This window comes from Rhinolophus ferrumequinum, chromosome 21 (assembly GCF_004115265.2).
Source record: "Rhinolophus ferrumequinum isolate MPI-CBG mRhiFer1 chromosome 21, mRhiFer1_v1.p, whole genome shotgun sequence".
Classification (NCBI taxonomy): Eukaryota; Metazoa; Chordata; class Mammalia; order Chiroptera; family Rhinolophidae; genus Rhinolophus; species Rhinolophus ferrumequinum.
Genome location: NC_046304.1, coordinates 7,718,889 through 7,746,481, shown reverse-complemented (window position 1 = coordinate 7,746,481; position 27,593 = coordinate 7,718,889). Strand labels below are relative to the sequence as shown.

General features: G+C 41.3%; 1 protein-coding gene across 1 annotated transcript in view; it reads left to right on the top strand.

Annotated features, from left to right (window-relative positions):
• Positions 1-27,593, top strand: part of DNAH9 (dynein axonemal heavy chain 9) — a 311,767-nt gene that overhangs the window by 240,449 nt on the left and 43,725 nt on the right. The window contains exons 53-59 of the mRNA XM_033089991.1: positions 1,323-1,558; positions 5,294-5,416; positions 6,380-6,584; positions 8,532-8,696; positions 14,082-14,222; positions 19,407-19,577; positions 21,366-21,488. Coding sequence (XP_032945882.1) covers positions 1,323-1,558; positions 5,294-5,416; positions 6,380-6,584; positions 8,532-8,696; positions 14,082-14,222; positions 19,407-19,577; positions 21,366-21,488 — 1,164 coding nt within the window. The remainder of the gene's footprint in view (positions 1-1,322; positions 1,559-5,293; positions 5,417-6,379; positions 6,585-8,531; positions 8,697-14,081; positions 14,223-19,406; positions 19,578-21,365; positions 21,489-27,593) is intronic.

Sequence of the window (27,593 nt, the reverse complement as noted above, 5' to 3'; positions counted from 1 at the left end):
CTTTGTTTGGGGTTTTGATGCATTTTTTGTGCCATGGACCCTTTTGGCAGTCTGGTAAAATCTATGGATCCCTTCTCACAATCATAGTTTTAGTGCATAAAATGTAATGCCTAAGATTACAAAGGAAAACAACTCTATATAAATACGTTTCTGATCCCAGGATAAGAACCTTCAGGGGCAGGTTTCCCTTTCGATGCCTGTGGTATAGCACTGGCCATTTGTAAACTTACTAGGTGTGATTAAAGGGACAGGAGATGGTTTGGAGAGATTTTCCTGAGGTAACTGGGAAGACAGAGTGCAGAGAAACGGAGAGACAGGGGTTAAAGGGCACATGGGTGAACCTTGCAAACATTCTGCTAAGTGGAAGTATCCAGACACGAAAGGTCATATATTGTATGATTCCGTTTATGTGAACTATCCAGAATAGGTAAATCCACAGGGAAGGAAAGCAGACCGGTGGTTGCTAAGAGCTGGGGGTAGGAGAGAACGGGAAGTGACTACTAGTGGGTATGGGTGTTTCCTTTTGGGGTGATCAAAATGTTTCAGAACTAGATAGAGCTGATGGTTGCACAACACCGTGACTATTACTTCAATGTTTTTTTAAAGTGTGTGTCTACAGTAAAAAGTATGACTTGTGCAAGAATGACACCAGCTGAGAGCGGTCGGCAGAGACAGACAAGGAAGGGTCTGGTGCACACACAGGGCCGGGAAGGGAAACAGGCCGTGAGCGACGCACTCGGGGCTGGTGGTTTGCTCACCAGCTTCCCAGCGGGGGAGTTTGCCGGGAGAAGTCACGCGAGCAGCCTGGGAGTGGGGTGTTCCGGGCAGGCAGACAGGTAAACAGCTCCAGTTCTTTGCATCAGCAAGTGGTGAAGTAGATGAGAGAGTGGTTGGTGTACGCTGGTACAGACAGGAGAAAGCCACGTACACGTGGGGCCTGGCTCCTGAAGCATGCACGAGAAACACAGAAACGTAGTGGAGAAGTGGCCCTGTTCACATGGGTGAGGGCACAGAAGAGCCTATTGGTTAAAAAATAAATAATCTGCTGTAGAAATCTGGTTCAGGTGAATATACTGACGAGAAAAGGGTTCCACAGGCTGAATGTCTGCTGCTGTTCATCACACAAGAGAAACAAAGACTCTTAGGACTTGCAAAAACCTGCTTCCAGAAATAATTACACAGCCTGGAACACAATCTTCAGTGGGATTCTGATCATGCTTTCAGGGAGGCGTGTCACTGTAGTGAGCTGCTGGGGTGTATCCCACCCCAGCTGAGAAGGCATGCTTGCATTCTGAGAGTGGGTGACATTTCTCCATCGTCAGGTTCCCATCCCATTCACCCCCACCCTGGATCCCCTGAGGATGCTGACGGACGATGCCGACGTGGCCGCCTGGCAGAACGAGGGCCTCCCTGCAGACCGCGTGTCCGTGGAGAATGCCACCATCCTCACCAACTGCGAGCGCTGGCCGCTCATGGTTGACCCTCAGCTGCAAGGAATCAAATGGCTCAAGAACACATATGGCGAAGCCCTCCGGGTCACCCAGATTGGTCACAAGGGGTAAGTGGCTCAGCACGAAAGGCCTCACTTTTACCATTTGTGCAGAGAAAACAAAACTGTTACGAGCAGATCTTGAGCCCCAGTGGATTGTTTCTGCCCTCCTGCTCCCTCCGTGAGGCATCTCATGTTCCTCCTCCCATATTAGGAAAACACCTCATTGCAAGATGCTTGAGTACTGAGTCTCTGCTTGTCTTTCTCGTTAGAAACCATGTGTATCAATCAGCCTCTTGGCCCGTTCAGGAGTCCTTGCTCTACTGTGCCTGGCAGGCATCCTTTCGTCTCTCCTTCAACACTTCCTGCCTCCCCGTACATCATAGTCCACTGTCAGACAACTCTGTGTTTTAACAACATCTTCTTCACATTGAGCCCAAAACTGCCTCCCTTAGCTCTTTCCTACCCACGGTTCCGACCCCTGCCCCTGAGCCACATTGAACAAACTTAAGCTCTCTTTCTCCTGAGGCACAATTGGACATTTGCAGTGGGATGCATAGCTGTCAAGTTAGTTATGAAAAATTCAGAGCCCTTTGTACCTGCCATGCGGCTTTGTACATACAAGATGAGGGAGTTACTGCACAAAGGGACGTGCAGAGAATATCTGTCAGCACCCACCACACTTCACAGGCCCAGGCCTCAGCATCTCTCACCGCATTGCTTCATGAACTCTGTTACGACTTAGCTCTGTAGTTTCAGTACTCAATTCATATTCTGTGCATTAGGATACATGAAAAGGCTAGGATGGGGCAATGAGGGAGGGGCCGCGTGTCAGGGATCATGAATTAGGGGTTTGAGTTGTGCCAGTCTTGGTGTGAGGAGTTTTAGTTCAAATGGTTTTTTATTCCACACAACATGGAAGGTTAGTGTGACTGGTACCATTTCACATTTGAGGAAATTGAGGTTTACAGAAGTAATTTCCCTATGTTTTAAAAGTGTTTAAAAAGTGTTTAAAAAGTACACAGTTTTAAAAGTGATGGATATTTGTACACCCATGTTCATCATTTACAAGAGCCAAAAGGTGGAAGCAATCCAAGTGTCCCTCAACAAATGAATGGATAAACAAAACGTGGTATATACATACAGTGGAATTTATTCAACCTTAAAAAAGAATAAAATTATGACACATGCTATAACATGGATGACTCGTGAGGACATCGTGCTAAGTGAAATGAGCCAGTCACCAAAGGACAAATACTGCAAAATTCCACCTCTATGAGGTACTTAGAGTCGTCACATTCATAGAGACAGAAAGTAGGATGGTGGTTCCAGAGGATGGGGTAGGGGAAATGAGGAGTTATTATTTAAAGGACACTGGTTTCAGTTTTGCAAGATGAAAAGAGCTCTGGAGAGGAGTGGTGGTAATGGTAGCACAATACTGTGAATGTACTGTGTTTCCCCGAAAATAAAACTTATCTGGACCATCAGTTCTAATGCATTCTTTTGGAGCAACAATTAATATAAGACCCGGTCTTATTTTAATATAAGACCGGGTATAATATAATATAATATAATATAATATAATATAATATAATATCTAGGTCTAATGTAATATAACATAATATAAGATAGGGTCTTATATTAATTTTTGCTCTAAAAGACGCATTAGAGCTGATGGTCCAGCTCGGTTTTAATTTTGGGGAAGCATGGGGCTTAATGCCACTGAACTTTACACTGAAAAATGGTTAAGAAGGTAGACTTTCTGTTATGTATATTTTACCCAATGAAAAATCTTTTTTTTTTTTTTTAAATGGATGGTGGTAGTCTTTGAACCAAGGTGATGGTCACTTAGAAACCCAAGGTTTACAAGGTTTATCCACTCTAACACATAGCCCAGAGAGGTTTGCTGCTCTGGTCATATGTCGTAAACATACTTGTCCAGAGGTCCACCTCAACCATGGTTGCTTAAATCAAACATGCAATGTTACAAAAACAGTTAAACAAAACAAATACTGAATACCAGAATGGATACTTTCTTAGAGCAAACTTTGATGAGAAGTGACATGATACATTTTTATCTGTATCATCAGTCACAAGTAATCTAATCCTAGCCTTTTCCCGAAAACTTTGATTGAAGTATTCTTTCTAACTGACCAATAACTACATTTTAGAAAGAAGTGTTTGTTCTTTTTGCTCTTTCCTATGTTCCTAATACCAAAAACAGTGCCTGACATGTAGTAGGCCCTCAATAAATATCTGTGCAATGAATTCTGTGTTCATATCCATTGACTACTTTTCTCTTAGGTGGTTTTTGATATTTGGTATCTATTATTTGAATCAAAATATTATCTATAGAATGTGTTAAGACTCTTTAGTATAGTCTTCATCATATGAATAGACATTTATTTGAATGTCATTTGCCTTTTAATTTTATTTATGAGGTTTGACATACTACAGTTTATTTTATTTTTTTAAATTTGGTCAGATTTGTCACCCATTTCTTCTATAGATCATGCTCAGAAAAGTGTTTTTCTTTCCAGACATTATGTAAATATTTACCTAGGTTTTTCAGTTTTTTATGGGTTTTCTTTTTACATTGAAATCCAATCACCTCAAAAATATTTTAGGGTACTATATTCATATAAGGTACAGACCTAATTTTCATCTTTCAAGTGGTTAGTCATTTTCCAGTACTATTTATTAAATTCTCCATCCTTTTCCCAATTAATTACAGATGACATTTTACTCCACATTAAATTATCTTATTAAACGGAATCTTTATTCCTTTCTATTTATATATTACTATACCAGCCTTTAATTACTTATTTTTATATTTAGTTACATGTATTATGGTATTTCTCATCACAAAAGTAATATATCATTATAGTAATAATAATAGTGTTTACCAAAAAACACATAGAAAAATGTTTTAAAACTCCTATAATCCATTATTCATAGAAAAGCATCGCTAACTTTTTAGCATATGATATCCTTTAAGACTTCTTTCTACATATCTGTATTGTTGAAGTTATATAAAATATTTTAGTATTAGCTTATATTAGTTCCTCCTCTTTTTTATTATCATTTTTTATTCACCCTCACTTTTTTTTTTAGTTTAACTTTAAGATTTTGGTCAAGGTCTATGAAGTTATTATTAAAATTTTAATTGGAATTATATCAAACTTATAAATCTATTTAGGGAAAATCAAGATTTTAACATGTTTATTAAATTCTACATAACATTGAAAATTTTTAAATAACCTAGATTTTGGTAATTGATTGTAAATAAATTAAGATGTATCAACATGATCTAATACCCAGTTATATAAAAATTGTTATAGAAGAATATTTAATGACATGGGGAAATGTTTATGATAAATTTTATGTACAAAAACCAGCTTATAAAATAAATATGCTCTATAAGTCCAATAATAAATCAATATAAATGCAAATATAAATAAATATACAAATAATATAATATAAAATAAATAGAAATAGTGATAATAAATTTGAAAATATAATATATCCAAACATAGATAGTAAACACCAAAATATAAATGATAGATGGAAAGGTTACAGTTAATTTTCATATTTTATTGTATTTTGTAATTTTTCCTATTTCTAAAACTGCATTAAGATCACTGTATAAAATTATATAAATGTCATTTTAAATAGAGAAAAATGTGGCCACTGAAACCATCCCCGTCCAAGTTTATCGCTGTGCTTCAGAGGCCACAGTTCTCTTGTTGTTTCCTCTGAATCCATTCCTTGCCCCAGGCTCATACTGCCTGCCTTTCTCCCCAGGTACCTTCAAATCATAGAGCATGCCCTGGAAGCTGGAAATGTGGTGCTGATTGAAAACCTGGAAGAGTCCATTGATCCTGTCCTGGGACCCCTGCTGGGGAGAGAAGTCATTAAAAAAGGACGGTAAGATCCAGCTGTGCTGGCCATGCTTTGTGAAGAGCTGGTTCACAGCCCCAGGTAGAGCTGTGGACAGATCTGCTCTTCTTAGAACATCCTCTCCACACTTCGTGTCGAGTAGCTCCCCACAGCATGCACACCTTTTTTTCTTCCGGAAAAGCAATGATTTAGCTGCCCTCATGTCCTAGAGGAAGTTTCCTGGAATAACTGCTTCCATTAATCAGGGTTCTCCTTCACTTCTTTCTATGTGTCCATAGTACGCTATTTTGGAGGAACTTTTGGAGGAAAGTGACTTTTACACTTGAGCATTTTATCCAAGCCAGACCTCTTGAGTTCTGAGAACTCGGCTGTTTGTCAGTGTGGTGAGCCCCTATTGCTTTGGGTACAAACAGGTGATTGGTATGTGGCAGAAGGATGAGGAAAAGGGAGGGAGGAGAAGGGCAACAGGCACATAGGAGAGGGAATGATAGTTATCATGAAGGGATGCTTGACTCAGGAGCCTCCCCCGCTGCCCAGGCCATAAGTTGCCTTTCCATGTCCTTAGGATGTGCTCATTTACTTAATTTACCATTTTCACCCATAGAAGTCATTCTCCATCAAACATGAAAAACAAGTAAGTGCTTTTGCCAGCCTATGAGGCAACTTCCTACAAACTAAAAGGTGCCCCTTCCTGTAGACACTTTACTGCCACCTGCTGGAAATGTTTCATAATGTGTGAATGGCTCTCCGGACGCTTGTGCATGCAAGCTCAGACATGGTGGCCATGGGAAAAAGTCAGTCACCCTTCGCCCCTGTTCCCCACATTAGGGCAAGCAAGGGTCCTAGGGCGCACTCTGGACATGCTTAGAAGGAATCCATCTGAATATGGCAATAATGTTTACTATGCTCTTGCAAAAAAACATCTAGTTTCTGGCCCTGACTGACATTCATGGGAAGGCACCCACCTTCACATGAGCCTTTATGTTCCAGGTTCATTAAAATCGGAGACAAAGAGTGTGAATACAATCCCACGTTCCGGCTCATCCTTCACACCAAGCTGGCCAATCCTCACTACCAGCCCGAGCTGCAGGCCCAGGCCACCCTGATCAACTTCAGCGTGACCAGGGACGGCCTGGAGGACCAGCTGCTGGCTGCCGTGGTCAGCATGGAGAGGCCAGACCTAGAGCAGCTGAAGGTGCGTCCGTGTCCACCTGGAAAGGGAGGAAGACGATGCTCTGTCACTAGACCGGGCAGTGCTCCCCACTCAGGAGGGGACAGGCCCTTCTCCTGGAGCTGAGCAGCGGGCGCTCTGTGAGACCTTGTGGGGGCACCAACACCATCCAGCCGCCTGGAACACCAAGTTGAGAAACAGGATAGAGAGGCAGAAAAGAGATGAAAGAACAGCCACACTGATGGCCAAGAGCAGGGCCTGGCACAGGGCTGTGAGCTTGCTTGGGCCAGCCCATGAGGGCTTCTGGTCACACATATTCACATGCCTGTGTCAGAACTAAGTGGGCTTCAGTTTTGCAAGGGTGTTCAAACCAGCTTCAACCACCTTAGGATGGTGTCCTAGTCAGCTCAGGATGCTGGAACAAAAAACACCATAGACTGGGTGGCTTCAACAGCACAAACTTATTTTCTCACACTTCTGGAAGCTGGGAATCCAAGCTAGGTGGGCAGCGTGTTTGGTTTCTGCTGAGACCTTCCTCCCTGCCAGTAGATGGCCACTGTATCCCCATGTACTCAGACCTCTTCTTTGTGTGTGCAGAGTGCAAGCTCTCTGGCATCCCTGTGTGTAAGCACACTGATCCCATGGGACCAGGGCCCCACCCCAGGGACCTCATTTACCCTTAATCACCTCCCTGAAGGCCCACATGGGTTAGGGCTTCAGCATATGAATTGAAGGGCGAGGGGAGGGTCACAGTTCAGTCCATAGCAAGTAGTATCCCCTTTTTACTCTCTTTAGACCTGATTAGATTCTAGCAGACACGTCCAAAATTACAGTTCACATGAGACTAACTTCAGGACTCCCTGGGCCTTTGCTTCCTGCAAGCATTCCTTTATTAGGCACCTGTGGAGCACCAGCTCTGGAACAGGCAAGGTCACAGGGGCTGGAGATTCAGCAGGTAATAAGGGAAACCATGGCCTTGCCCTCGTCGGCTTACAGTCTAGTGGAGGAACAGAGAAAATAAGAATGTAAACAAACAAACAAAAAATGTCATTTCAGGTGGTGATAAGAATTTTGAAGAAAAGAAAGCAGGCTGATGTTAGAAAGCCAGGGGCTAATTTAACCTGGGGACCTTGGCAAAAGATTCAGTGAGGAGGTGGCATTTGAGCTAATTCCTAAATTACGTGAAAGCCTCTGGCCCAGAGTGTTCCCAGCAGAGAACAGCGAATCCTGGTCATACGGCCGGATTGAGGAAGGTGTTTGTAAGCCAGGGTGGCCCTGACGTCAGCCTCCAAGGAAGACTGTCCTTTTCAGGGACCCAAAAGCAATAATCCCAGGCCATACAAGGGCAAAGAAACTACAGCTGCCTGAAGTTAAGCCCCCTGTCCCATAAAGAGAGTGCTCAGTGCTTTAGGATATGGAATCCAACCATCAGAAAGGTCTGCGTGGACACCAGCCCCCCACGCCAGCCTTAAGGAGAGCCCCGGCAATGAACTTGTCTAAACAGTGGAATTTTCTGATGATTTCTGCCCCCCCCCACCAAAAAAAATAAAAATGAATTCATAGGAGAGCTGTTCATCTGAGGACAGTAAAACGGTGAGAGAGAGGACACTCTGGAGAACTAAAACTTGACCCTACCCTCTAACTGTTCACAAAAGTAGGTTCCATTTTGTACACAGACTGGTCATCATCATTGTGGGACGCAGTGCCCAGCACTTCTCGAAGTAGGGACTGGGGTTAACCCAGCAGAGGGTAACCTTGCCTGAGGTCACATGGCTAGGAAAGGGTGTGGTTGGGATTCAACTCATCTGCTTCTCTTGTTTGCTTAGGGTCTCAAGCACTCTGTTTGGCCTCCAGTTTCCTATCTGGGAGGGAAGGGACTCTGGCCCCATAAGCATTTATTTATTCCAACCTATTCCAAGAGTAAGACGCTCTGGACTTCTATGCGTGACTCCCCTTTCTTGATATTTGCAGTCAGATCTCACAAAGCAGCAGAATGGGTTCAAAATCACCCTGAAAACTCTGGAAGACAACCTGTTGTCTCGCCTCTCCTCAGCATCCGGGAACTTCCTGGGAGAGACGGCCTTGGTGGAGAACCTTGAGATCACCAAGCAGACTGCTGCAGAAGTGGAGGAAAAGGTAAAACTGCTCTGGCAGCCTAGGCTGGGGGGCAGAGGCCCTCCTCCCTGCCCGAGTCTGACTTTTAGGAAAACAATAAGTCAAAGTAACAGATGGCTTTTCCATCTCCCCAAGTTTCTAATAGAAAAACAAAGCTGAGCAGGACTCCTGAAATGACTACCTCACCTCCTGCATCATGGAGTTCCCACCTTCTGGCAAATGCTTTTGACAACTCGTTTGATGAGCACTTAAGTCTGTGCAGGGCCTCCCGGTCTATGCAGGGAATGGCAGCTCAAACTTAATTCCTCAGTGAGTTTGTGGAGTTGCCCTGCAGCTAAAGGATCACACTGCTCTAAGAGTTCGCTGGTTCAGGCATGACTGCACCCTGAGAAAACCCCAGCCTGCGAAAATCTCACAAGTCTGATTTTAATGAGAGAGCTCCAGTGATTTCCCAGGAAATTCAGCTCTCAAAAACGGTATCATCCTGCGAAACAATTTAGTAGATAGCTTGCTTTCTTTATTTCACAACATTTGGAAGTCTTTTCCCTTGTGGGGACTATACCTCATGACTTGCTGGGGACAAACCCATCCCCGTTTCCCAACAGGCTGCTGAACCTACACAGGCCCTTTCTCATTGTCAGCCCTGTTCTTGGATAGAAGAGGTAATTAAGATACTGGCTCAGAGCAGGATAAGTGTGCCCGTAACAGCGTGCAGGAACACTACACCATTGAGGGAATACACTTATTGTCAGATTATTGGGATTTCTCCAAATATGTAAAAGACTCTGTTCCAGGTAGGGATGAGGTAGGAAAAATGAAAAGTAATGATGGGCAGGGCAAATAAACCAGCTCATACCCACTCTGAGACGACAGACCACTGAGGTCGGGGTGAGAGACTGAAAGGAGGAAGGTCCAGCCTCGCATTGTCTCTGTGGCTGTTGTGTGACCCGCAGGTTTACTGCTGTTTCTCTGCGGTCTCCATATCTCTAGAGAGGAGTATGCAAAGTTTGTAAAATAATTATAGAAGTTCCACTGCCTGGGGCAGAAGAGATGGCGGAACAGAACCCAACTCACATAGGAGGGGTAGGTCAGAGATCAAATTGACCGTGTTGATTTTTCTTTCTCCCTCCTCACCCCGTCTTTCTTTAGCCCTCTCTTTAAAGTCAGTGAACATTTATTGAGTGCCTGCTGTGTGCCAAGTGTTTCAAAATGCCTTTTTTTCTCTTGTTGCTTCTTTTCCTTTGGTCTTCTTTCTCATTCATTCATCCAATGAATACTCACTTGGAGGCTGCTATATTCCAAATTCCATGACAAAAGTTGGGGGTATGGCAATGACCTTGCCAGAATCCCAGGCTTCCAAGACCTGGTCCCCTGGAGGAGGCAGACAAGTAACCAGACAACTGCAAAGCTGTGACGAGGGCGGTGGTAGAGGAAGCACAGGAAGCCGTGAACAGACAGAGGAAAGGCACTCAATCATGTTGGTCGAGAGGGAGAGAGAGTTTCCCTTCAGTGTAACTGGAACATCGAGAGATTGTAGAGGGGATGGAAGTAGTCACTGGAGATGAGGCATGGCAGGTAGGCTGTGTTTCCATTGCAAAGGGCTTTGTAGACCATGCTAAGAAGTTTGGGCTTTAGAAGAGAGTTGGGGATCATACAAGAATTGTTGAGGTTTACTTTTTTTTTTTAGAGAAGAGAGTGACATGATTAGATCTGTGCTTTAGAAAGATCACTCCAGCTATAATCTGGTGGGGAGCGTGGGAACGCAGGAAGCAGAGAAAGTAGTAGGATATGCAGTGATTCAGATCAGAGTGATGGTGTCCTGAATTAAGGCTGGCAGTAGTTGGTACAAAGAAGTGGGACAATTCAAGAGCTACGTGCAAATTCCAGGATGTGGAATTGAAAAACTTGTGAATTGATTGCATATGGTTATATGTGGCTAAAGGAAATGTCTCAGGCTCCGGGAACAAGCATCTAGAAAGGTACTGGTGCCAATAGGGAACATCCCATGGGTTTTTGGATATAAGATTTTGGGCTGGTGATAAGAGTGCTCAGAGTCATCAACAAGTAGTTGCTCATTGAAACTTTAGGAGTGGATGTGTGCAATGATAAGACGGGGAGTAGAGCATTGAGTAGAGCAGATTATAGCTGGAGTTATCTTTCTAAAGCACAGATCTAATCATGTCACTCTCTTCTCTAAGACACATTAAGAGAAGTAAAGAAGATATGAAGAATGGAATAGAGCAGAGAGGTGAGAGGAAAAGCAGGTAAATAAGGTATTATGAAAAAAGCATTTCAAGAGAAGGGATGTCAATGGTGTTGAATGAAGCTGAGAACTCAGGTAAGATATGGCTCAGATGTGTCCATGGAATTTTGCGAAAAGGAGTTATTAGTGAACTTGAGTAGAACGGTTTCAGGGAAGTATTAGAAGCGGAAGCTTGTATTAGAACACCATATTAGATTGAGACTGAATGGGAGTTGAGAAAGGGGAAGTGAGTATAGACAACTCTTTACAGCAGCCAAACTATGAAATGGTAAAGAGAAAAAGAATTGTACCTTAAGGAGCACGTGGGATCCTTGGAGGCTTTATCCCCTAAGATGGGAGGGAATGAGCATGTTAAGATCTTAGCTGGGGCTGGGAGGATGCATGGGTTATAAAGAAAAAGGAGCAGTTGTGAAGAGTTGAATTTACAGGAATGAGAAGGAATGGTTAATACAGTGGGGTCCATCAGAAAGTCAGGAAAAATATAATTCCAGTCACCAATGAAGAGCTTATCTTTATTTTTTTTTATTTAAGTATACTTGGTATACAATATTATGTTGGTTACATTAGTTTCAGATGTACAGTATAGTGATTCGACATTTTTATACCTTACATTCTGCTCACTCCCACTAATTCTATTAATTATTCGTTACCATGCAAGAGCTTATCTTTAGAAAGATGGAGAGTTAGTTTCAATGTGATAGGGGATAAAGGTCCAAAAGGAATGTAGAAATGGTTCATGGGTCCCTGTGGACAACTGGAGTTGGGGGACAGAAATTTAAAGGAATGGAAATTAAGGAAATCCTTTTCTTATGGTCCCTATGTAATCTGTGAAAGCATGAGTCAAGTTCATCTGCTGAGAGAGAGGGAATGATGGTGAGGTAGAGGGTTTGGGGAGAAGAGTGAAGATTTATAATAGTTGTTGCAGGAAATGGAAATGAAAGTTGACTAGAGACACACAAATTAATGGCCAGCATTAAGGACCCAGGTGAGTTTGAAGAGTATGGATCTGAGATAACACCTGTCTGAGCAATTATGTGATTTTTGTTCATTTCTGCTCCATTCTGAGAATCTTTGTCTTTTAACTACTGAATGTAACCAACTTACATTTATTAATATTACCGATATAGTTAAATGTCTTTCTACTACCTTAATTTTTATTAAATTTCTTTTGACTGTCTTAATTTGTGTTTTCTATTAACCATGCCTTTTGTTTATGTGTACTCATATAAAACTGTTTCTCCTTTCTTGATTTTTCTTTATCCTACTCTTTTATCCTTGGCTGATTTTAAAGTTATTCACTCTTATTTTATTGATTAACCTTAATTGTTTCCTTTATATATAAAAAATACATTTCATGTTATATGTGACTTAACAATAGATATTAAACAATATATCTGGCCTCTTCCAAAACAATGTAAGGATTTTAGAACACTTTGATCATTTGCTCCCATCTTCTGTTACTGTTCTTTAATATTTTAGTTCAACCTTGCTTTTACCAACTATTTCCAAACTGGTTGTGATTTTTTAGAGTCTTTGTTATTTAGATTAGCTATATATTTAAGAAATTCTTGTATTTTGTTTCTTCATGTTAGTTCAATTTTCTTCTAATTGAAGTAAATAATTATTTCTTCAAGGGCCTGTGGGGCGTAAACTTTCTTTGACCTCAACTGCTTCTTCAAAGAAAGAGCTCTGGTCTTTCATCACTTTTGGAAAAGTCTGAATTATTGTGGCTTCAAACACTACCCCTCCCTCATTCTCTGTATTCTCTGCTTATTTCTGTTAGACATATTTTGAATCTTCTCATTCTATCTGCCAAGACTGCCAAGTCTCATCATCTCTTTTATATATTTTCCATCTTTATTTCTCTCTGAGCTGCTATTGTAACAATTTCTTCAGATCTGTCTTCTAGTGTGCTTATTTTCTTTTCAACTCTAGTCCATTTTTTAACTGAGTCCACTTGTACTGAGTTTTTCATTTATATAAATGTATTTTTATAAGTTCTAGTTAGTCTCTTTTCAGATAATGCCTGTTCTTTTTTACAATGTCCTGATTTTATTTTTACCTCTTACCTTACCTTTTTTTAAACCTTTTTACCTATTTTTAACCTTTTACTTCATTTTACCTCTACTACTTTTAAACATAAGTAGTTACTTGTGAGTTTTAGATTGTTCACTCATCTTCAGCTCTTAGGATGCTAATCCTAGGAATTTTTTGTGTGGGGAAGAGTCATCTAATTGACCCCTTTGGTAACACTTCCTCCTGAAGTTTTGTTTATTACAAGCTCATCTTCAATAGGGATCGTTGTTTTTTTCCTGTGAGACCCTTATGAATTATTAGTAGTTTCACTCTATTCTGGAGCAAAAAGCAGATCATATTAAGGTTTGTATTTAGCGGTATGTTCTTAAAGAAGCCCCCTTTCTGATGCATAGGTCTCTTTTCCTATTTTTACATCTGATCAGCAATTTGCTAAAAATAGAATATTACATTGAAAGAGATTTTCTTTGTGAGTTAGCATGTTAACTTTTTCATAAAAATTAAGAAAATAGAAAAGTAGATTATGCTTCTTTTTTTTTCAATTAGAGTTGACATTCACTGTTATTTTGTATTAGTTTCACGCGTACATCATAGTGATTAGACATTTATATAATTTACGAAGTGATCCCCCCGATAAGTTTAGTACCCACCTGGCACCATACATAGTTATTACCATATTATTGACTATATTTCCTTATATTTAATCTAAAGAACAAAATCAACAAACAAATAAAACAGATTATACTCCTCTTACTGGATTCACACTTTCTGGAATTCTGGTTTATTTTCAAGTAATATGTATGTTTGTATTTCTGTGAAGTGTTTCTTGTTAGAAATGGAGCTCAGAGGCTTGGATGGCCCACATTTGCCAACCGGAAGAGCTGACACTCTAACCCTTGTGAAAGTCTAGGAGTGTATCAAATCCTTTGTCACTCAAGCTCTATGAAGGGATACCACAAGAGCTTTTAACCTTCCAGCCACTGTCCCCATCCCAATATACCCCACTCCACACATAGACATGTATGTCCTTATACAGAGAAGCCAGGCTATTCTCAGGAAGCCCTGGTTGGTTTGAACAATGGACCACTGTTTGTTTATTTTTCTAACAGGTCCAGGAAGCCAAGGTGACTGAAGTGAAGATCAACGAGGCCCGAGAGCACTACCGACCCGCAGCTGCCCGAGCCTCTCTGCTCTACTTCATCATGAATGACCTCAGCAAGATCCATCCGATGTACCAGTTTTCTCTCAAGGTGATCTTCACCTGGAGTTTTCTACATAATCATGATAAAACAGTATAATCTACTGCTCTAAGCGACTCTCCATGAGAGCTTATCCATGTGCTTTCATTAGCTAAGGCAGAGCTTTAAAATCAAATCCAGGAGAATAGCTGCAGTGCCTTCAGGCCTATATTACCTCCCTCATGTCTTTAATTGGGTCTTTCATGACTCGTTGGTTATTGAGCTGGAACAGGAGATGCCACACCAAGTCTCAGCCTCACTCCTTCAGTAAGCATATATGATGTGGCAGGTACTATGCTTACTGAATGTGTGAAAGTGGATACCAAGAAATAGCAGAAGTAATCCCTGCCCCCAAAGAGCTTAAAGTAAATAGGGACAATCAAATGCGTGTGCCACTCGTATCGGTTAAAACCAAAGCAGGCGATAATAATGGACCAACTTTAAATTCCTTTGCTCATTACCTTCATGTCCCAAAGGTACTGTTTTACGGTTGTTGAAATATTTCTAAAACCAAAGATGTTAGCAAATTATAAGTGCTGACTAAACTTATCTTACTCATGAAAAAGAAAGATCTATAAATTTTAAATGTATCTCTGAAAATGTACCTTTCTCCCCTAGGGCATTCACCAAAAGATCATAATTGAAGAGGTATTAGGGGCTGGTGAAGCATTTCTGAATAATTTATTTGGTTTGACCCAACAAACAGAAGACACACACACACACACACACACACACACACACACACACTCACACTCACAGTCACACTCAGAGCACACAACTCATTCTGTGAAGCTCAAATGCCATATGGAGGCCAAGGTGTTGGGATGAACTTGAGCAGCTAAAAATCAGAGGGCACCTACTATCTGGGCTCATTTAACTAGAAGTGGCATTTCACCATTTCCCAATCCATTTCCTTCACCTCAGAGTCTTTGCAGATAAACTGAACTGTGTTTGTAATATTTTATGTTTTTAAAAGAAATCCAATACTTGGCCTTATAGTCAAGTCAAAGCAGCATGTAAAAGAATTATAAAATATTTTAAAATCCTGTAAAAGCTATCCAAATAAGCCTACTAACTACAGGGTCACCTCCCTAGTTTTAAGAGTATTTGAAATCTACCTCAGTGACTCTTCCTGGGGAAAAAAATCAGGTGAGGCCAATGAAAATATGTGTTCAAAGATATGTTTTAAGTTGGTTTTCAGCAGCAGGACCCTGGTGTGAGCCTGTTTTGTCATTGGAAGCTCTATTTATAATAGGTGGGCATTTTAGGTCCCTGTAGTGTTATTAAGAATTGCCAAAAACTAAGGGAAACAAAAGAAAAAATAAACAAATGGGGCTGCATCAAACTAAAAAGTTTTGCACAGCAAAGGAAACCACCAACAAAATGAAAAGAGAGCCTACTGAATGGGAGAAGATGTTCGCCAATGATACATCTGATAAGGGGTTAATATCCACAATTTATAAAAGACTCAGGCAACTCAACACCAAAAAAACCCCAAACAATCCAATTAATAAATGAGCAGAGGACTTGAATACACATTTCTCCAAAAGGGACACACACATGGCCGGTAGACATGAAAAGATGCTCGATGTCACTAATCATCAAAAAAATGCAATGAGATTCATCTGACACCTGTCAGAATAGCTATCATCAATAAATCAACAAACAACAAGTGTTGGTAAGGATGTGGAGAAAAGGGAACCCTCATGCACTGGTGGTGGGATTGCAAATTGGTGCAGCCACTATGGAAAACAGTATGGAGGTTCCTCAAAAAATTAAAAATAGAACTACCTTATGACCCAGCAATTCCACTTCTGGGTGTTTATCCAAAGAAATTCAAAACACTAATTCGAAAAGATATATGCACACCTCTGTTCACTGAAGCACTATTTACAATAGCCAAGATATGGAAACAACCCAAGTGACCTTCAATAGATGAGTGGATAAAGAAGAGGTGACACATATATACCATGGAGTACGACTCTGCCATCAAAAAGAATGAAATCGTACCTTTTGTGACAACATGGATGGACCTAGAGAGTATTATGCTGTGTGAAATAAGTCAGACTGAGAAAGACAAATACCGTATGATATCATTTATATGTGGAATCTAAAGAACAAAATAAATGAACAAACAAAACAGAAACAGACTCAGAGATACAGAGAACAAACTGATGGTTGCCAGAGAGGAGGGGGTTGAGGAACTGCGGGGGGTGGCGGGGGATGAAGGGATTAGGAAGTACAAATTGGTAGTTAACAAAACAGTCATGGGATGTAAAGTACAGCATAGAGAATATAGTCAATAATGTTGCAACAATTACGTATCGTGCCAGGTGGGTCCTAGAGTAATTGGAGGAATCACTGCATAAATTATATAAATGTCTAATCACTCTGCTGTACACCTGAAACGAATATAAAATAATACTGAATGTCAACTGTAACTGAAAATGAAAAATAATTAAAAAAAAGAATTGACCAGCTTGATCACTGAAAGTAGGTTTAAATGCTTAAAGATACAGAGCAGAAATACGTGTCTTCAAACATAGCAGAACAGCAGTAACTTAGAAGCTTTCTGTGATTTGAAGAAGAACTAGCCACTGGAGTGTTCATGGTCTTGGATTTCATCTGCGGTTGGATTTTACAATTCTTGTTCCTGGCAGAGAAAGGAGAGGCATTCTCAGAGTACGGAAACTAGCAATCGGCCTCGGTGGCAACAGCCTCACATCCCAGCTTTCCAAAGCATTTTGAGAAGGAGTACATTAAAATATGTGGATTTGCTTATATACATGCAGAAAACTCTTCAAAAGCCAGATTTCGTATGAACTTAGAAGTTCATAACATGGTTAAAATGAAACTTAAGTGGTCATAACATAATTTTTCTTCAGAACTCATCCAAAGGCTAGGAGAGGATGAATGTGACACCTTTGCAGGATGCCATGGTGTCCCGAGTGAGAAGACACCTCCGTGGGGGTTCCTGCAGACTGTTTTGTGCATTTCGGAGGGACAACACCGCTAAAGGAATATTTCTCAAAGAGATTGGAAAAGGAAGAATCAGGCAGCAGCAAATAGAACACCGAGCGTTGGAGGCCCTAGGGCCTGTTGACTTGCTTTCCTTGATCCTCAGAGGGCTTTTCAAATACTTTCATTGGTTATGAAGATTTTAAAATAAGGAGATTTCACACAAATCCCACGTTCTGGCTTCTCATGAAAGTAGGAAGATTTGGCAGCACTGAGCTCCCATTCATGTAGCGTAAATTCGCTGGAGCTAAGGGACGGCTACTTCCTAATGAGCATATACCTCCCCCTCCAGGTTCCCACAGCCCCTGTCTCTACTGTATTTGGTCTCACACATCTGGTCCCTGAAGGCATTTGAGTTTGAGACCCTTGGTCTACAGCAGCCCTCATTCTTTGCCTAAGCTTTTGAGGGCATCAGCAGGACTCATTCATTTAACAAATCTCTTCAGTGCTTATTGTATGTGAAGAGCTGGGTTGGAGTTTGGGAAAAATAAGAACTTAGTAAGGCCTGGCCCCCACCTCAGTGTGCTCAATCTGATATAAATGAAAAGATAAAAATATATGTATATCTAAGATACAAAGGTAATGGATAAGGGCCCTCAAAGAGCAACAAGGGTAGTTAGAACCAAAGTAACCAAAGTAAGATCTTGTGGGAGGGAGAGAACTTCTGGAGGAGCCATAGCCGTCGAGATCAGGCCCAGCACCTGAGCTGTTCAGACACCAGAAGTAAGAGGAAGAGGAGACTTGTTTTTAGGATAGAAAGGAAAAGAGAGCCAAAATTCGTCTATTGTAAAGAAAATGCTAAATGTACCTAGGTTTTTAAAATTCCTTTAGATCTTTTCCTGAATTGTGAATCACATTGTTTAAACTTAGTAACTGGAGATTCTTTACTGTCGTTTTGATAAAGATAGTTTTAGAGAATGGTAAAACTATCATAATAACCACCAACTCGGGAAAACTACCCACTCCGTCTCTATGGACCTGTTCTGCAAGTAGAAGTTTCCCAAATTGCTCTGTGTGGTGCTGGGAAACTGCGGGCTTCCAACAAGCTATAATCTGATCTAAATCCTACCAAGGGAAGGTGAACATCATAATGGTTGGGGGTGAAGATAGTTAGAGGATTTTGCTAGGATCATCAAAACTGAATGAAAATCTACAAGCTGCATTAACAAAAAATACCATGAAACTGTGAAACAGAGAGAGGAATTCACTTTTTTTTTTCTTATTTTTTCCTTGTTTTGCAAACAAGGAAATACTGAGGCACAAATTTTACATGGTTTCCACTGAGTTTCAAATGCCTGGTATTAGAAAGCCCTAAGATTTTTTTTTTCTTCCTTTCCTTGAAGCCACAAGACGAAAATAGAGAAAAGACTGGAAATCTACATAGCCAAATATATCTTGATTTTTATAATGATTTATTCCATTCATATCACATTCAAAATGCACCATTCCTAAATGTACTTTTATTAACAGTCTATAGCTAAGTTTAAAGAAATGGAAAATTGATTCATATGATTTTTATTTCAAATTATGCCTATAATGTATAGTTCAGAAGATGTAACTAAATCAGGCTATGCTCCCACCATTGCAGGAAGGGTCCTCACCTGAAAAAAGGACACGTAAGAGGACTCATCGAATGACTGCAGAGTTAACAGAAAGAAAAACAAAGAACACATGAGATTTTGATCACTACCAAAGGAAAAATCACTAATTAAAAATATTCTGAGTGCCTATTATGTACAAAGGTCTCTTTAAGACAACAGAGGTGTACAAGACACTGGTTCTACCATCCAGAATTTTATAATCTAGTGGGTCCATTCATTAATCCCAGCTGGTTATTGTTGGCTGTGTTTACTTTTTATTTGGATAGTTATACAACAGGACTATTGGATTTCATTGAATTATTTTGGACACCGGACATTTATTTTTCGCTGGTCAAAACCATAGGCTCTTCTCTGCATGCCTCATAGCTTTACCCACTTTGTGACAACGTGACAATTCATATGAGCAAACTAAGAAAAGAGCTTAGCCAACCAAGACAAGAGTTTTCTTGTTGCCACTGTCCGTTCTTCACAGGATATGTTGGGCAAACATTTCTGTGGCTGACAAATTATAACATCCTTCACATGTAAGTCTACTAGTTATATCCAGTTATGTAAATGTCCTACCTCGTGCCCCCAGGCCTTCAGTGTCATCTTCCAGAAAGCTGTGGAGAAGGCGCCTCCCGCTGAGAGCCTCAAGGAGCGAGTGACCCACTTAACAGACAGCATCACCCTCTCTGTGTACCAGTACACCACCCGCGGGCTCTTCGAGTGTGATAAGCTGACCTACCTCGCCCAGCTCACCTTTCAGGTAAAAGGGTATTGAAGTAGTTTCCAGAAAACAAGTCATTTTCTAGTGCGCAATCAGCAAATGTAAAAAAATAAAAACCTTTCTTCTTTTAAGATCATTTCCCACAGCTTGTGAAGATCGTTGAGCTCTAAGCAGAGGTATCAAACAAGATCATTTGGGTACACGCATGCTGCCCCACCGTTGACCCACTTATGGCAGACGTTCTTCATTAATCATTGTACTTTTTATCGATGATCTTAGATGATCAAAGATCCTCCTCAACAAGCTCTCCAGCAGCCACTACCCACCAATCCAAAATGGCACTGAAGACGAAACTGGTTGGCCCTAATGATAACTAGATACTTTTTAAGATGCAGTAAGAACTTTGTGAGGGTATCACACATTATTTATTTACCTCTAGGGTTATAGGTTTAATGTCCTAACTGTCCCCTGGGATAAGATTTTGCAAATGTCTTTCCATAGCCATAGCAGTCTTGGCCTTTTAAAACAGTCCTTTAGAATTCTAATTCTCAAGGATTTGGAAGCATCAGGAACTTCCAGTGTTAATAAGAAACCTTGTCTTCTATTTCTTCTCCACATCAAAAAACAAAAACAAATTGGAAAAAAAAAAGAAACCGTGAAAACTTATTTCCTTGCACTTATCTCTAATCATGTAACATTTGGAATTTTTTTCTGTACATAAATTAGGAGCACAGACCAGATTATCTTGAAGGTCTCTTTCAGTTCTAAAAGTCAGATATTCTATGATCACTTCTGTGCTGACTCTGCAGATTCCAAAGACTGAACCCATGGGAGAGCAAGTATTAGTGTGGCTTAGCCCTCTCACCCTTTGTAGTCCCCGTCCCACCAGAGATGACAGCTTGGTCATCTCAAAAAACTCGAGCCCCAGCCCAGCGTAGACTAATTTCCACCTTACCTCACATTTCCCCCAGACCCCAAGGAGCTTCCACCCCTAGCTTTCACTCTTCTCTCATATTTTAACTTCATTTAACAAGGGCTTTTCCAACTCGTCTGCTATTTCTACCCTGTTATCACCTTAGATACCTTTTCTCAAATTGACCACATTTTTTAATTTCTTAGTGAACATTTCCATCTGTAACTTCTCAGCAGAGAACACCATTTGAAGGGAGGAGAACAGTTTTCCAAGCACCTCCCAGCATCAATCGTTAGCTCAAACAAGCCAAATGCCTCACCATCCCACACCTCACTAATTCCCTCCAAGCCTCTGCACTTTCTACTGCCCTCTCCCTGGGAAGCCTTCCCTTCCTGTCTAAATATTCTCGTCTTTTAGCTTCTCCAAGACCCAGTTCAAAACTACGTACAGAAGGTTTAGTCAGATGAATCCCCCCACCCCTACTTACTGGCCATTCCCCTATCCCTGAAGCCCTTTAGCATCATTGATTCATATATGCACTTCTGTTTTGCATATGTTCATATGTTACTTTGACACTCTCCTCAAATCACGTCATTTGTATGTGTCATCTTCTCAATTAGATTGCAGGAATGTATTCTGTGGCATTTATGACTGATACATAAAACGCTCGCTTATCAAGATGATATAGTCATTCATTGTGTGCATTTAAATCACGCTGATATTTGGGGTGAAAACACATGCACACACAAGTGCTTTGCACAGAAATACACTTCCTCCCACGCCTCCTTTCAACAATCAAAAGTGACGAGCAAGTGCTAGTGTTAGACGTGCCCTGAGTGATGACCTTGAAGACCTCCAGGACCCTGGGACTACAACCAGGTAACGAAATTCAGTGTCATTCTTTCACATTGCAGATTCTCCTCATGAACCAGGAAGTCAGTGCAGCAGAGTTGGATTTCCTGCTTCGATCCCCAGTGCAGACAGGCGTCACCAGTCCAGTGGAATTCCTCTCCCATCAGGCCTGGGGTGGCATCAAGGTCAGTACCAGCCCCTAGAAAAAAGTCAAGTTCTCATCTCCTGGCATTTGTCTCTGACACTGGTCCCCAGGAAGTCAATAGGGCTCTTTTTGGGGTTTCATCCTGGAGCTATTTTAACATAGTGCATCCCTTTACCTGTACTCCCACAGGAGAGCTCACCCTTCCCAGCCTACTGGGATGCCACGTATGTCACATGTGTAACAGTAAGATCCTGTGAGCTTCTCTGACTCAGCTGAGCTGCTCTTCACCTGTCAGTGCTTAGGGCTGGAATGTAGGCTCCTCTGTGAGGCCCTCAGGCTGGTATAGAGATGCTGTGATAGCACTTCCCCGAAACAGACAGATAGATGCCAGGCTCTGATCAGGCATCTTGACATGAATTTTAACTCAGCCTCAACACAGGGGATGCATTCCAGCCCGGGATTATCAGTGGTTAATAACAGCTGACGTTTATTGAGCACTTTAGAAATGCATTGCCTTATTTTAGTTTCATCTTCACCCGGGCAATAGGTATTATTTGTTCCTATTTAGCATATGCAGAAAGTGAAGTCCCGCAAGTTATAAGTAGCCAATTCAGGACTCAAACTCCAGCCTGTCCAATTGCAAAGCCCAGTTTAGTTTGGTTGGGATTCTGTGAACATTGAACAGATTACAAACTGTAAGTAGGTTCCTTTCAATACAGACCACGCCCTTCAAGTTGGAGTGTGTGGCCTCTGACGTGTTTTTTATTCCTCTGAGACTTTCTTTCCTTATCTGCAAAATGGTCTTCATAATACCTACGTCACAGGGTTATGTCAGACATACAAACATACAGTAAAGAGAAGCTGAATATGGTGATGATTATGGTTATGGCTATTATATTTGTTTCCTAAAGCTGCCATACCAAAGTTCCACAAGCTGAGTGGCGTAAAATAACAGAAACTTATTACCTCACAGTTCTGGAGGCTAGAAATCTGAAATCAAGGTTTTCGCAGGCGAGGATCCCTCCAAAAGACCCCAAGGGGAGGATCCTTCCTTGTCTCTTCCAGTTCTGGTAGCCCCAGGAGTTCCTTGGTTTCCTGCAGCATCACTCCAACCTCCACGTCCATGGTCGTTGTATGGCCATCTTCCCTCTGTGTGTCTTTGTCTCTCTTCTCTTCTTATAAGAGCATCAGTCATATGAGATTATGGACCATCCTACTGACCTCATCCTAACTTGATTATGCCTGCAAAGACCCTACTTTATTTTATTATTTTAATAGCTTTTAAATGTTTAAATTACAGTTGGCATACAATATTATATTAGTTTCAGGTGTAAAACATAGTGATTAGACATTTATATAACTGATGAAGTGATCATCCCAATAAGTTTAGTACCCCTCTGACACCATACATAGTTATTACAATATTATTGACTGTATTCCTTATGCCATACCCTACATCCCCATGACTGTTTTGTAACTATCAATTTTTGCTTCTTAATCCCTTCCCCGTTTTTATCTACCCCCACAACCACCCTCCTAGCTGGCAACCATCAAAATGCTCTCTGTATCTATGACCTTGTTTCTGTTTTGTTTATTTTGTTCTTTAGATTCTACATATTAGTAGAATTGTATGCTATTTGCCTTTCTCACTTACTCCACTCAGCACAACACCCTCTAGGTCTGTCAGTGTTGTTGCAGATGGCACGATTTCATTCTTTTTTATGACTGAGTAATATTGCGTTGTATATATCTGCCACCTCTTCTTTCTCCATTCATCCACTGATGAACGCCCAGGTTGCCTCCATATCTTGGCCATTGTAAATAATGCTGCAATGAATATATGGATGCATATGTCCGTTCAAAGCACTGTTTTGGGTTTCTTCAGATAACTATCCAGAAGTGGGATTACTGGGGCCTTCTTTGTCTCTTGTCATAGCTTTTGTTTCAAAGTATATTTTGTCTGGTATAAGTATTGCTACCCCAGCTTTTTTTTCTTTGTTTGTTTCCATTTTCATGAAACATCTTTTTCATCCCTTTACTTTCCATCTGTATGTGTATTTCTATCTGATAGGAGATGTAGGAAGCAAATGTAAGGATCTTGTTTTCTTATCCATTCAGCTCTCCTATCTTTTGATTGGAGGATTTAATACATTTACATTGAAAGTTTATTTTTAATATACTGTTTGTTTGTTTGTTTTAAGGACGGTGCCGCTCACAGTGGCCCATGCAGTCATTGAACCAGCAACCTTGGTGTTATCAGCACCATGCTCTAACCAACTGAGCTAACGGGCCACCCCTGAAAGTAATTTTTGATAGATACGTAGCTATTGCCATTTTATTATTCATGTTTTAGGTTTTTCTTTATTCTTGTTCTTCTTCTTAAAGAAGGCCCTCTAACATTTCTTGTAATACTGGTTTGATGTTTATGAACTCCTTTGGCTTTTCCTTGTCTAGGAAGCTCTTTATCTGTCCTTTGATTCTAAATGATAGCCTTGCTGGGTAGAGTAATGTTGGTTGTAGGTCCTTGCTTTTCATCACTTTGAATATTTTGTGCCAATCCCTTCTGGCCTGCAAAGTTTCTGTTCATAAATCAGCTGACAATCTTATGGGAGCTCTCCTGCAGATAGCTAACTGCTTTTCTCTTGCAGCTTTTAAGATTCTCTCTTTGTCTTTAAACTTTGGCACTTTAATTATGGTGTGTATTAGTGTAGGCTTCTTTAGGTTCATCTTGTTTGGGACACTCTCTGCTTCCTGGGCTTGTATGTCTATTTTCTTCACCAGGTTAAGGAAGTTTTCTTTCATTATTCTTCAACAGGTTTTCAATTCCTTGCTCTCTCTCTTCTCCTTCCAGTAACCCCAATGATGGGAATATTCATACGCTTAATGTTGTCCCAGAGGCCCCTTAAACTATCCTATTTTTTTATCCTTTTTTTCTTTTTTGCTGTTCTGATTGAGTGTTTTCTACTTCTAAATAACTGATATGATTCTTTGCCTCATCTAATTTCCTGTTGATTCCCACTCATGTTTCCTTTATTTCAGTTATTGTATTCCTCATTTCTGACTAGTTCTTTTTTGTACTTTCTATCTCTATTTTTATGTTTCCTATTTCTTTGTTGATGTTTTCAATTAGATCATTGAGCATCCTTATAACCAGTGTTTTGAACTCTGTGTCTGGTAGATTGCTTGCCTCCATTTTGTTTATTTCTTAACCTGGAGCTTTGTTTTGATCTTTTATTTGGGACATATTTCTTTGTCTCCCCATTTTGGCTGCCTCTATGTGTTTGTTTCATGTATTAGGTAGGGCTGCTATGTCTCCTGGTCTTGGTAGAGTGGACTTATACGGTAAGTGTCCTGTGGGGTCCAGTGGCATAGTCTCCCTGGTCACCTGAGCCAGGTGCTCCAGGTGTGTCCCTTTTGTGGGTTATGTGTGCCCTCCTTTGTGGTTGAGCTGTTTGCATGTCAATGGGAGGAATTGACCCTAGGGCTAATTAGATGTAAGGACTGGACATGACTACAGTAGAGGAGCTGTTGTGCAGGATTTGCTTTAGCAGGGCTCTGGCGCCCATCTAGTCTGCTCCTTGGGTGTGTTGTCTGTGGGGGCAGCTGGATGGTGCTCCAGCTGGTCTGAAGCCAACCATCCAGTGTGCCAGCCCTGGCGCCTTCTGAGAGGGGCCCTGCAGCAGGCCAAATTCTGTCACAGCCTGTGCCCTCTCTGGGGCCACCTGACATGAGCCACAGCACAACCCACAGATAGCAGCCATCTGTGCTGGGCTTAGAAGTTCCTCTATAGGCCAAGCAGTGAACTAAGGCAGACTTCTACTAGTTCCAGTCTTGGTGCTGCTCAGGAAGAGGTACAGGGCATGCCGAGGCCAGATGCTGCTTGTTTGGGTTTTGTGAAAGTTTGAGAGATTTTGGGAAAGTCCACAGCATAAGCCAAGACAGGTTGTTTGCATGGAAAAGCCACTGGAAGTGGCTTGGGTGTGCCCAAAATTTGGGTGGCGTGAGGTCTCAGGGAATCACCAGGGTGGAAAAAACAGTGTTAGTCAGGTTCTTGGAGACTCACTGGGAGTGGGGAGGGCTCAACAAAGAAATAATGGTTTCTGCCAGCACTTTTCTGTGGGAGAAAGCTGCCCCTCCAGCTCACCCTAAGCCAGACAATTCAGTTCCTCCTTGTATGTCTCTGGCACTTTCGAGCTGCTGTCGCTACGCTGGAGCTGAGAGTGAATGAGTCCATTAGCACATAAGTTCATGTGTGGGCCTTTTAAGAGGATTACCTGGGACTCCAGCCACCCTCCATCTCACTCAGACACAATCTCCACTGGTTTTCACCGCGAGATGTTATAGGGATTTCTTTTCCTGGCACTGGAACCCTGGGCCAGAGAGCTTGGTGAGGGGTTAGGACTCCTCATTCCTCCAGGGGGACCTCCACAGCCAAGATATCCCTCCCAATTTTTAATGGTCACACACAGGTGTGGGACCAGCCCGTTTTGTGTCTCTGCTCCTCCTATCAGTCTCGAGGTGACTTCTCTGTGTATCTTTAGTTGTAGGGCTTCAGTTCAGCTGGACTTCAGGCGATTCTCAGTGATGGTTGTTCTATATGTTAGTTGTAATTTTGATGTGGTTGTGAGAGGGTGCAAGCACATTTACCTACTCTGCCATCTTGACCAGAAATTTTAAAATAATGTCACATTCACAAATCTTGGAGGTTAGTTTTTCAACATATCTTTTTGAGGGACACAGTTCACCCCATCACAGTTATGATGATTAATTGACCATCTCTAAAGTGTATACATGCTGTGGTTGATATGAGTTGTGCCTGATAGAATTTTTCTGTAAAAGGAAAATCTTTTAAGGAATTATGAGTTACCCAATTGGGCCAAATCCAGTTGCCTTTCTCTCTATTGTCCCAAAAAGCCCTCCGCAGCAAGAATCATAAAGAATCAATCATTCAAAAGCACTCTTTACAACTCAAAAGCTACTGTGCAATTTAGTTCCATTCCTCTTCACAAAATGGACTGTTTTTTGGTTTGCGTTGCTTCACTTTGCTTTTTTGTTTTGTTTTGTGGGCTAAGCTCATCTGGTTGTTCAAAGGCTTTTGCAAATGAGTGAAGCTTTATCTCTCTCTTTCTCTGAGTTTTGCGATGTGGAACAGCGAAGTCCAGCCCCATTGAACTCAAGCACAGTACAGCATGCGAGCAGGTGAAATACAATGCAATGTGTAGTGCACATTGAAGTCTTTGATGAATGGTCTTTTAAAGTGTTCAGTTGGAGTTTTGCCTAAAGAAACAAAATAAGTATAACTGAATAGGACATGATAAAACAAAATTTCTTAAACATTCTATCTGATGAGGAAGATGGATTGCCTTGTTTCCCCAGCAGAACTAATAGGCAGGTAACGAATGAAATCTTTGGGATAAAATACTGCTTTTATTAGCATCCTTTGTAAGAATTTTTTAAGTCTCATCAAATACTGAACTTTAAGGTAGTGGGCATGTTCTGCTCTTCATTAGAAGATCTCATCTGTGATGCACGCCTCTGTTAGCCTTTGAAGGCCCCTCACTACCACTCTGGGTGGCACATTAGCACAGTTGTATTTTGCTACACAGTCCAATGTAATTAGGCTAATTAGTCATTTCCATTTAGCTTATTAGAAGGCTAGAAGTGCCTTTCCCTCATTTGGGAGATTAAATGTTGCAATTGTGTTCCACCCAGAGCTGCAAGACAGTGTGTTGCAGACCCAGTCGTGGCAGCTGGGAACACTGAGCTCAGTGTAATTTGCTCAGTTTTGTAGTAACACCAGAGGGGGTAATGGGACTGCAGAAGGGTTAATGATGATGCATGCTGGGAAGAGGGGCTGAAGTGGCTGCCTGAAAGAAGATGAAAGTGAGTTCCTCAGCACAGAGAGAAATAATTACAGCAGCTGTAGCTTTCCTCATCCTGTCAAGAGCCTTCCCGCTGGCTGCCCAGATGTCAAACGTTATTAATTGAGCATTTCCTAAGTGCCAGGCTGCCTGCTAGGCCTGAGACACACAAAGATGACTAAGAAAGTTCTTGCCCACAGGGAACTCACAATCTTGTGGGAGTAACAGATGAATAAACCAGCAGTCGCAGTTCAGTAACTATAGGAACCCCAAGAAAGCCCAAG